We start from the raw sequence: 11,679 nt of genomic DNA, 5'->3' as shown, positions 1-11,679 counted from the left end.
CCTCCCTTCTGGAGATTGGCATATTAAACATTTGACGTCCTGGTAGTGAAGAAACCTAACTAGTGTTGTTTAACTCAGTTTTCCCATTTAAAAAGGTAGCCTAGTAAAACTTTGGAAAACAGTGATGCAAAGCAGAAGTTGCAAACGGTCACCCAATAACCTAAAACGATCCTCAGGTATGATTTGCCTGTGCAGTGCTTACTTTTGCTTTAAATTAGTGACTGGCACTTAACAATTGGAATATTCCTCATAATAACCTGCATTTGTTTGTTCTTAAAAAATCAGGAGATCCAGACATATTGGTCCACATTCTTCCCCTGCCTTCCTCTGGCAATAAAGCACCCCCCTCACCTACACCCCCATCACCCCCCACCCCCGCTTACTCATTTATGATACTTGCCTGGTCCAGGTTCTCCCAAGCTTACTTTCTCTGTCATGGAGATTTCCTTGAGTGGGAGTTAGTCTGGATAACCTTGAGGCCCATTCGTCCATTCATTCCTATGACATATACTAATTGAGCTTCTAGATCCTGCGGATACAAGATGTGTACAAAAGCCCTTGCCCTCTGGATTCTAGCGCTGGCATTCTAAGATTCCAGTTGTGAATTGCAGAATGAGGAGGGGGAGGGGATGGGGAGAGGGAGATTGGCAAGGCCAGAATAGCTTCCTGATTTCCAGCCCCTGGTGCTTGCCAAAGTCGTCCCCTGTTTTCCACTGAAACCACTCAAACAGCCACTCAAACAGCCACCGTGAGCCCAGGGGAAGAAGAGCTTGACTTGTCCTGTGACATAGCCGAGTTCCCGCCCATCTCAGGGCCTCAGTTTCTCTCACTGTAGATGACCGGATTGGAATAGAAAATTCTGTGCGTGCCTTACAGGGCTGGCACTCAGAGATGCTAAGACTCCATGATCGAGGAATGTCTGACCGGGCCATTCCGGAACTGTTCCATCGAATTCCAAGCAGCCCCCTCCCTCCTTTCCCTAGTCCGGGCCAGGGCGGGGTATGGAGCCAGAGGGCCGAGCGGGCCTGGGCTTCCCGCCCGGGGGCGGAGCCGCCGCTCGGCGTTCCGCCCCTCCACCTGGGACTCGGCCCCGGCAGATGTTACAACTTTTTCGCATTCTCTCCCGCGGTGTCACCCCCAGACCCGCCCAACTCGTGCCTCCCACCCCTTTCCCGCTGGGGTCCTGCCCACCTCCCTGCGGGGAGCCCAACTGTTCTCAGGACTCCGGGCGGGGCGAGAGGCCGGGCTGGGGGCTGGAGGGTCGGGAGGAGGAGAAAGGGAAAGCAGAGGCAAGAGAAATTAGGAGACGGGAGAAATCGAGGGCTAGAGAAGGAAGAGGAGAGTCCGAGGATGGTGGAGAGCACTTTTTGGAAGTCGCCACGCCGCGTCTCAGGCTGGCCGGGCTGAGCTGGGGGAGAGGGAGCGAGGGAAGCGCAGGGCAGGCGACAGGGCGGCGAGAGGCATCTCAGCGCCGGCCTGACCTCCCCTGAGCGTCGGGCTGCGGCCGGGCAGGTCCAACCTCGCCGTCTGGCCGCCAGCCCCGGACCATTCGCTAGTCCGCCCCCGGGGGCGCTGAGCGCTCTCGAAGCCTCCAGGCCAGCTGACCCGCGGGCGTGCAGACCGTGCGCCCTGGGCGCGCGCGGCGGTGAGGCCCGGGGAGCCCTGTGCGCCGGGGCACGCGGGCAGGCATGGCGATGCACGCCCTCACCGGCTTCTCGCTGGTCAGCCTGCTCAGCTTTGGCTACCTGTCCTGGGACTGGGCCAAGCCGAGCCTGGTGGCCGACGGGCCCGGCGAGGCCGGCGAGGAGCCCTCGGCCGCTCCTCCCCAGCCTCCCCACATCATCTTCATCCTCACCGACGACCAGGGTTACCACGACGTGGGCTACCATGGCTCAGATATCGAGACTCCTACGCTGGACCGGCTGGCCGCCGAGGGTGTCAAGTTGGAGAATTATTATATCCAGCCCATCTGCACGCCTTCCCGGAGCCAACTTCTCACCGGCAGGTAGGCATGGCCTAGCACGCTGGGGCTGGCTGTCCAAGCCGCAAATAAACCCAGTCGTAGATTTCCCTTACATTTACAATCGTCCCTCAGGGATCTGGGAAACCAGGTCGACAGGCCAATTCTGTCTCCAATTGGCTGTGATCATTAGTAAGTCCTTTGCCCTCTCTGGGCCTCAGTTTCCCCGCCTGTACACTGAATAGGTTGGATCACCTTTGAGGTCTTCTCCCGCTGGTATTCTAGGATACTCACTCTGCCCACCACGTAAAGGAGACATCGGTCATCCCTTTGTTAGAGGAACATAGCAGCCTCTGACACTTAGGTTTGAATGCTGCTTCTGCTTACACACCCTGAGACCCTGAGCAAATGACTTAACATTTCTAAGCCTCAGTTCTCTTGTCCATAAAATGGGGTGAAGAACAGTTTTTATCTTGACAAGCAGTGATAAGGATGGAATCAGTTGCATGTAACCTGCTTGGCTGTCAATGAGTGGCAGCCTCTATATCACTGGAGGGATTAGGGTCCCCAAACTATGACTACATTAGGAAGAGACCAAGGAGTTGATAGCTGGAGTGAGTGAAAGACACATACAGGGTGCCGTGACCTACCCTGTAGACTTAGTCTACTTACTTCATTTCTCCAAGCCTCTGTTTTTTCATCTGCAAAATCCTCCCAAATTGGCTGGGAGCCCCAAGGAGATGTACTGCTTTCTCCATAAGGAGTTGTCCACAGGCAAGGAGGCAGGATTACAGGATTAAAAGAGCAAGGAAACAGGAGGTGTGGGTGTAGAAAGCAAACTCTGGCCACTTAGGAGAAAATCCTTTGGCAGGGCTGAAGCTAATCCTCCTTGGATGGGGTCCAAGGCCTGCTTTCTCCCAAGTTCCACCCAAAAGCCACTAGTGTGATCTCAGGAACGAACTAGAACCTTAATCTGTTTCCTGGATGGGAGAAACTGAGGCCTGGAATCAGGGAGGGTCCAACTCATGCCGGTGCCCAACTTCAGGGCCTGTAGGAAAGCGGACCGAGAGGCCAGGTGCTTGGCAGGGGTCCTGGAGCTGGGAGTCAAATAGCTGCCTTTTCTTCCTGCAACCTGGTCTTCAGCATTTAGATCCAGCAACAGAGAGAGAGAGAGAGAGAGAACTGGAGAAAGAAGAAGAGGGGCCAGTGTATGTGTTGTGAGTTGCAGTGGTGGTGACAACTAAACGGTGACTAACCTCCAGCAGTGGGAGGAGGAATCTGCATTCCCAGGAGTTGTGCACAAGTTCGCATTTCTGTCCTGAGAGGTGACTTTTGGTTTTAGCAGGAGAATGAACAGCCAACAGGGCAGCATTCCAGCCCCCTGATCTGTGAAGTTAGCTGAGCGTGGCTGGGCAGCGTCTGCCCTCCGCCCCCTGCAGCTGGCTCCATCTGACTGGTGCTGACTACTCTCATTAGTGTTTGTTAATGCATCCAGTCGTGTTTGGAGAGAGCCAAAGTTTCTCATGTTACTCACTTGCACACGGGCTTCAGTGACTCTAAGCCGGCCCACCCACTTTACAAAGCAGTGCTCTATGGTGCCTAGACCCTAGAAAGAGGCTCAGCCCTGACTCAGGGCCCTAGGGTACCTGTTGTATCAAATCTAATAATTCATTAGCTTGGTGGAGGTCTGCAGAGGCCACAGCACCAAGAGACTTTGAGCATGAGTTGTGTAGACCTGGGTTCAAAGCTCAGCTCCCCTGCTTGCCAGCTGTCTGAACTTGGGCCTGTTGCTGCACTTTTGGAAACCTCAGTTTCATCATCTGTAGAATGGGGGCAATAATAGTCTTCCCTGTAGGTTTTTTTTAAACGAGGATTAAATGAAATAGTGTATGTGGAATATAGTATTAAAAATGGCAGTAGTAGCTAATGATAGCTAACAGCAATAACAGCTTTAAGATAAGGTAACCAAAACAGAAAAACCCACCCCAGTGCCCAGGTTAAAGGGGTCAAGTATTCAGGTCTTGGCTTAACTTGGATGCCCCAGGGGAGAAAAAAGGTGTGGGCTTCTAATACCCTTGTGAAGTTCCAGGCTTCTTTACTCTGGACTTTTAAGATCTTAGTAAAGGCAAGACCCAATAAGCAGACCCCATGGGGGCCTTGACCACAGCGGGGGTGGGGGGGGTGGGGGGGGGAATGGGATTTGAATGAGTGAATGAGGAATGCAGGATTCTGCGAATCATTTGCTTCTGCTTCAGGGTGTTAACCTGGGTGAGTGACCCAGATCCAGGGGCCACGTGAACTTAGATTCATTTCATACAATTTGGGAACTGGAAGATTTTTAAAGATCTCCCATTTCAACCAACTCACTCTACACATGAGCAAACTGAGGCCCCCATTAGGGAAGGAAAGTGGCAGCCTAGTTTGCCGGAAAAGGGTCTGTGCTTGGACTGCTTGCATTTATGTTCAAGTCCTGACTCTGCCCCTGACCACTGAATAATCTTGCACAAGTCCCTCCTCTCCTCTGGATCTTTCTTCCAGAGAAGATGAATAAGCAGGTGACTTGGGTCCCTTCTGGCTCTAAAATTCTCTGAGTATCATTCATTCACTCATTCATTCATTCCATAAGTAATTGAGTGTCCTTTAAATACCACTTGAGTGTGCTAGGAATACAAAGTTGAGTAAAGGACAGTCCTATTACATATCCCTGGTCTGAGAGCATATACGCTGAGTAGAATCTCATGGCCACATAGGACAATGATCATGGGTACTAAATGCTGGGGGAACCCAGAAGCAAAAGTGTCTCATTCTTTGAGAGAGTTGTGAGAAACTTTCCAATGGGGGTAACATTTGGGCTGGGCTTTGAACAGTGAGTAGGAGTTTGCCTGGGAGAGCAGGACTTGCTCTAGGCCTCATAGCAAGTTAGTGGCTTAGAACTTAGAAGTCTCTGAAGACTGCCGGGGAGACAAATCCCAACTCCAGTTACTAATTGTGTGAATCACTGGGCAAGGGATTATTTTCCTGAGCCTCAGTTTCCTTATTTGGGAAATGGGAGTAATAATGATTGATACACACCCCATAGGTTGCAGTGAGGATTTAGTGAGATAATTCATAAAGGGTCTTGGTGCGATGCTGAGCACATAGTGAGGGTTTGGTGTGAGCTATTATTACTTATTATTATTATATATTATTTTGTTCTCATGATTAACATGGGTTCTACTCTTAACTCCCCAGCTTCCTAGCTGTGTGATCCTGGGTGAGTGGCGTAACCATTCTGAGCTTTAATCTCCTCATCTGTAAAATAACAATAATATCTGCTTCAGATGGTTTTGAGGATTCAGTGAGATAACGCATTTGAAGTGTTAGCACATTTGATAATACCTGCTGGTTATTGTCCCTATGTTTGCTGATAGCACTGGGACCAGAGCCCACCTCAGGGTGAGTATTAGGGGTTGGGTGGACAGAGCAGTGTGGTTTGTAGCTCACCTGTGCCTTCTATGCCCTCTCCTCTTCCCACCAGGTACCAGATCCACACAGGGCTTCAGCACTCCATCATCCGCCCTCGGCAACCCAACTGTCTGCCCCTGGACCAGGTGACACTGCCCCAGAAGCTGCAGGAGGCAGGTTACTCTACCCACATGGTGGGCAAGTGGCACCTGGGCTTCTATCGGAAGGAGTGCCTGCCCACCCGCCGGGGCTTTGATACTTTCCTGGGCTCACTCACAGGCAATGTGGACTATTACACCTATGACAACTGTGACGGCCCAGGGATATGCGGCTTTGACCTGCATGAGGGCGAGAGTGTTGCCTGGGGGCTCAGCGGCCAGTACTCTACCATGCTCTATGCCCAGCGCGTCAGCCACATCCTCGCCAGCCACAGCCCTCGGCGGCCCCTCTTCCTCTACGTGGCCTTCCAGGCAGTTCACACGCCCCTGCAGTCCCCGCGCGAGTACCTCTACCGTTACCGCACCATGGGCAATGTGGCCCGGCGGAAGTACGCTGCCATGGTGACATGCATGGATGAGGCCGTGCGCAATATCACCTGGGCCCTCAAGCGCTATGGTTTCTACAACAACAGTGTCATCATCTTCTCCAGTGACAATGGCGGCCAGACATTCTCAGGAGGCAGCAACTGGCCATTGCGAGGACGCAAGGGCACTTACTGGGAAGGTGGCGTGCGGGGCCTGGGCTTCGTCCACAGCCCCCTGCTCAAGCGAAAGCGCCGGACCAGCCGGGCGCTGCTGCACATTACTGATTGGTACCCAACCCTGGTGAGTCTGGCAGGTGGCACCGCCTCGGCAGATGATGGGCTAGATGGCTATGACGTGTGGCCAGCCATCAGCGAGGGCCGGGCCTCACCGCGCACAGAGATCCTGCACAACATCGACCCGCTCTACAACCACGCCCGGCACGGCTCCCTGGAGGGTGGCTTTGGCATCTGGAACACTGCTGTGCAGGCTGCCATCCGTGTGGGCGAGTGGAAGCTGCTGACCGGAGACCCCGGCTATGGTGACTGGATCCCACCTCAGACGCTGGCTGCCTTCCCTGGCAGCTGGTGGAACCTGGAGCGGATGGCCAGTGCCCGCCAGGCTGTGTGGCTCTTCAATATCAGCGCGGACCCCTACGAGCGGGAGGACCTAGCGGGCCAGCGGCCCGACGTGGTCCGTGCCCTGCTGTCCCGCCTGGTGGACTATAACCGCACCGCCATCCCTGTGCGCTACCCGGCTGAGAATCCCCGAGCCCATCCTGACTTTAATGGGGGTGCTTGGGGGCCCTGGGCCACTGATGATGAAGAAGAAGAGGACGAGGAGGAAGCTAGGGCTCGAAGCTTCTCCCGGGGGCGCCGCAAGAAAAAATGCAAGATTTGCAAGCTTCGATCCTTTTTTCGTAAACTCAACACCAGACTGATGTCCCACCGGATCTGATGGGGGGGAGGGGAAGATCTCTGCTCCCCTAGATAGACTCCCCTACTCAAGCCTGGTCCTGTTCCTCCCCAGGGAGGGGCCTGAGGTCATGTCCCCATCTGCAGGGAAACGGAGGGGGTACAGCCCCTTCTGTTGAAGGGTGGGGAGCTTGGCTTGGGGGTGGCAGGAGAATGAACTAGATTGGGATTCCTGGGCCCCAGTCTTGCCTCTCCATTGATTTGTTCTGTGACCTCGGGTGACCTGCACAAGGTCTCTGGGCCTCAGTTTCCTCACCTGTGAAATGAGCTCTAATGACTGTGGTTTCGTGGTGTGGACCTGGTTGGTGCCTGGGGCCATGGAGAAGTTCTCGCCAAACTTACCACCTCCCTCCCAACTCACTGAAGGCCTCACCCTTGAACCCTGACCTCTGTGATACTGCTTGGGTTGGGGGCCACATGGAGGCAGCTTTAGGCCTGGACCCCAGCCACGGCATGGCCATTTGCCTGCTCTGAAGGGACCCCTGAGTATTGAAGGTGGAGGTGCAAGAATCGGGGGGTGACCTTCCTGGGTCCTCACATAGCCTGGGCCAGTCCTGGGGCGGGACTGGTGGTAGGGGCTGTGGTGGAGAGCTCTCCTGCCTGTTCCCAGAACTCAGAGGAATTGGCCCAGCTGTTGGTGCTGCAGGACCAAGGGTGGTGGACCAAACAGCTGTGAAAAGAGCCCTGGAACCAACAATCAGGACACCTGGGCTCTGCTTTGACCTTGGGCCCAGTCTTTCCCCTCTGGGCCTCCATTTCCCCACCTGCAAATGGTGATGCTAAGCCCTGGCTCTGCCTACCTCACAGGGCTATAGAGGACTGGCCAGGTTAGCGGTGGTGGGGGAGCCGTGAAGTTGATTAAAATGCAGTAACACAAAAGCAAGGACTGGAGTGCTGTCTATGAGCACATGTGGGTGTGGGCACATGTGTCCTGAGGGCAGGGGTGAGCTCACTGCTGGCTGAGTGAATGGGAGGGCAGCCTGGCCATGCGGTGGAACATGTGGGTTCTGGTTCTGTCCTGGCACAGATCCACTGTGTGACCTTAGGCAAATTCTAACCCTCTCTGGGCCTCAGTGCCCCCTGTGTTTGGTGGATGATCTAAGAGCCCTGCCCTGTTGGCCATTCTGGGCTCCCATGTGTGTGTGTGTGTGTGTGTGTGTGTGTGTGTGTGTGTGTTGGGGGGATTTGCCTGAGTGGCAGGAGGAGGGACATGGGTGTTTCGGAGCCTGCTTGCTGCATAGCATGCCTCCATCCGCACACTGCGTTCTGCATCTCTCCCTTCAGGTTCCAGTGAGCACGGCGTGTGTAGGCGAAAGCCCTGCTGTGAATTTTGAAAATAGTTATTTTTGTCACTGGCAAAGGAGGCCTGTTAGGACTCGTCAGCTTGTGGATAAGCAGGACGGGTGGGGCGGGGTGGGATGGGGTGGGGTGCAGTGCAGTGGAGGGGGTTCAGGTCTTAGTTACAGAGCTGCATCCCCACTGCAGAGATGGCTCAGCCCAGGAGTTAGTGTCTGGCCTGGGGCTGCAGGGCAGAGGTGATTGTCCATGTCCTGGAGCCCTTCCTCCCAGCCCTGTTCTTTACCTCTACAGCTGCCCCCCAACTAGAACTTTGTCTTTCTCCAGGATGTTGCTGCTGGGGCCGTGACTGGCTGAGGCCTCTGGATTGCAGCCAGCCCTCGTGCTGGCTTAGGAGGGAGACTCGGAAGAAGTCACCCACTGGGATAGTGTCCCAGGCCCAGGATACTCCACAAAGGGGTTGTCTGCAGTCCCCCCTTTACCCAGGATACTCTAGCTCTGCCGGGGGGGCTTGTCCCAACTGTGTGGGCTGTGCCCTTCCAGAGTGGCGGGGCTCCCCTGCAGCTCCAGGCTTGCGTCAGTTGGGTGGAGTCCTTGTTATACCTGCTGAGTGGGCCCTGCCCCAGATGACCCAGCCTCCAGCTCCAGGCCTGTTTCTCTTCTTGTGCCCTGGACTTTTGGGGCCACAAGTGCAGGACCATAGAAAGCCCTTTCTATTCTCCCCCAGGCACCAAGACCCACCCCCTGTGGTCTACCTGGCCTCAAACATGGAGAGCCCCGCTGGGGCTGGTGGTGGCCTCCTGCTCCTGTTTCTGAGAAAGGTTCAGTCTAATCTCCAACCCAGCCTAGAGCTTGCCTGGCTGAGTCCCACCTAAGCCAGAGCCCAGCAAACAGCCCAGGAGCCCCACTCCAGCTTCAGCCTGAGACCTGATCCACAGCCCAGCAGTCCCCAAACCTGCCTAACCAGGGCCCTGGCAACTGGCCTGATTGAGTGACCAAGACTATGGGCATTGTGGTGAAAGGCTCAGCCCACTTGCTGTGGCTTCTACTCTGTCCAGCAATCAGCATGGCACCTGCCATCCCTACCTGCCTCTCGTTCCCCCCAGTCAGGGCACCTGGGTCTGCACTCTGTGTCAGGCCCCTGACCGATATCACCAGGCAGATGCTTATACCACCTGTGGAGGAGAGGGATGCAAGGGAGGGGAGACCAGAGGCAGCTGGGGCCCCTTGGGTCACAGATCTGGGGGACTGGAGCCCAGAGATGCCAAACAAGCCCCTTGTTTCTCCCTTGACTGGACCAGATCTGCCAGCCTGATGGGTTTGAGTCGGGGGCGGCCCTGTTTGAGCTGGGCTTTGCCTATGGAATCTGCGGCAGGGATGACCAGTACCCTAGGAGCCGGGAGAGCGCCCCAGACATGGCTGGAGAGGCAGAGCTCTGAGCCCCTCCCTGGGCGTTGGCCCCATTTCCTCCCCTCACTCAGTGCCTACTGGCTACCTTGGGACCTAGGGAAGCAGTCCTGCAGTGTCAGAAAGACGGAGGGCAGAGCGGGAAGAGAAGGAGCACTGTTCTGGGAGTTAGCGTTCTGAATTGTCCTGATCTGTCCCTGAACTTGTGTGACGGCAGAAAGGCAGCTTCCTCTCTCCCTGGGCGTTGGTCCCCCATCTGTAGGGCACATGGGCTCCCTCAGGGTCCGTCCAGCTCTAGTGGAGGCCAAAGAATCCAGGGCAGCGTGCTGAAGTCACACAGATCCCAGATGGATAAGTCACGTCATGTCTCTGCAAAACGGGCAATGATCATATATGTCTCACAGACATTCCTTGTGAAGTATAAATAGTGCAGTAAGTGCTTAGCACAGGGCCTGGCTTGAAAGCGGAAATAACTATTTTTCCTGTTCTTGGAGTCCATGAAGGAACATCTTGTCCCCATATTTCTTAGGAGGAAGTAGAGACCCCAATGGGGAAAAGATGTGCCATGGGCACTCACAGCCAATGGCAAGACTTGATCTTGGGCCCTCTGACTGTCGGTTGTGCTGTCCAGATGCTGCTACAGTAGCCATTGTCCTCTGTCTCTTGGATCCCTGCTTCTCTCTTCCTTGCAATGATTGCCTCCTACGTGGGATACCTCAGGGGACAGTGCTGCTCCCTGACCCCTGACTTCTCTGCCTTCTGAGTACAAGTCTAGCATTATTTACTGCAATGAATTAATCAAATCACACTCTGCCTAGACCCTCTGCAGGATCATTTCTCTCTTGGCCCACTTTCCACCGATTCTGCCCATTATGCTCATTGCCCTTAGTGGGACAGGCCTCGTGGGGACCCTTTGGATGTCACGTTTTCTGTGGTGCCTGCCCAGGCCCCGCAGGACCCTGAGGCACTCGAGCACGTGCACGTGAACATGTGTATGGGCTGTGGAAGGAGGGATTTGAGTTGGCTGTCACAATGCTACTAAGGCTCTGATGTCCTCCCCCCCCACCGTGCCCCTGGTCCCCATTTGTCCCTCCCCATCTACATGGCTTACATCCGGTATTCACTTTCATGTTCCCTCTCCTAGAGTGTCAGAGCTGTGCTCAGCGACCTGGAGGGCTCCCACCCCTGGCCACCAGCCCGTGGCATATAGGTCTGCTCTTGAGTACCGCACGCATGTTGCAGATGGGGGCACACGTGCTGGCTCGCCTGCCTGCCATGGCCCTGGGGAGTAGAGAGCTTGGCAGGAACAGTCCTCCTGATGCAATCATCGGCTCATTCTCTCAGAGCCATGGAGGCAGGGCTGGCTCCTCGCTGCCCGCTACCACCGGGCACAGCTGCCAGCCTTTCATCAGGCACAAGAGGAGGCAGTGAATTAACAGTGCCTCCTTGGCAGGGTGGCAGTTACACTCAGAATGGGGGTGCGGTCCAAGGCAGTGCCCACACCCCTGCATTAAGCTCTTGAAGGTTTGGAGGGGTGTGTGTGTGTGTGTGTGTGGAGAGTTGCCGAGGAGACCGTTCCTTCCTCTCTCCCTTCGCTCCCTCCTCCAGCCGTCTCTCCAACATGAGGATCCTGCAGCCTGGGTCCGGCGCATCCGCCAGTACCAAGTGCACAGGGTTTGGGCCAGCACTGGGAGGAAGAGAAGAGTGACAAAAAGGAAGGGAGGCAGAAACAAGACAGGAGGTGAAATGGAACGGGAAGGATAGGGAACACTGAGGAGGAAGGGCTCAAGGGAAGGAAGGAAGAAAATGGAGGAAAGGTGAGAAAAAGAAAAAAGGAGAGCTGAAACGATAGATGGAAGTAGGGAACAATGGATGGACAAGGTAACAGCAGTGAAGGGTGGAGTGGGGCTGGGCTGGCCCTGCATCCTGAAGCCACATAGGTCAACTCCATGGTCGCTGTCGCAGGCAGGGAGAAAGCTGGCCATCGAGGCCTCGGTCCCTTTATATCCTCCTCTGAGTCATCGCCTGCTCTTCCTGTGATGATGGAGGTACCTCCCCCATGTGCTCTGCTCTCTTC

General features: G+C 55.1%; 1 protein-coding gene across 1 annotated transcript; it reads left to right on the top strand.

Annotated features, from left to right (window-relative positions):
• The first annotated feature begins 1,098 nt into the window (after positions 1 to 1,098).
• On the top strand, positions 1,099 to 7,773 carry ARSI (arylsulfatase family member I). The gene is made up of 2 exons (XM_019734287.2): positions 1,099 to 2,005; positions 5,478 to 7,773. The coding sequence occupies exons 1-2, from the start codon at positions 1,689 to 1,691 to the stop codon at positions 6,880 to 6,882; spliced, it is 1,722 nt and encodes a 573-aa protein (XP_019589846.2). The 5' UTR covers positions 1,099 to 1,688; the 3' UTR covers positions 6,883 to 7,773.
• Positions 7,774 to 11,679: the final 3,906 nt, after the last annotated feature.

This window comes from Rhinolophus sinicus, linkage group LG10, assembly GCF_036562045.2.
Source record: "Rhinolophus sinicus isolate RSC01 linkage group LG10, ASM3656204v1, whole genome shotgun sequence".
Lineage (NCBI taxonomy): Eukaryota > Metazoa > Chordata > Mammalia > Chiroptera > Rhinolophidae > Rhinolophus > Rhinolophus sinicus.
This window is presented reverse-complemented; position numbering and strand designations above follow the sequence as displayed.

Coding starts and splice junctions, on each gene's coding strand:
- ARSI (XM_019734287.2), top strand. CDS start 1,689: ATGGCGATGCACGCCCTCACCGGCTTCTCGCTGGTCAGCCTGCTCAGC. Junction 2,006..5,477: donor AGCCAACTTCTCACCGGCAG/GTAGGCATGGCC, acceptor TCTTCCCACCAG/GTACCAGATCCACACAGGGC.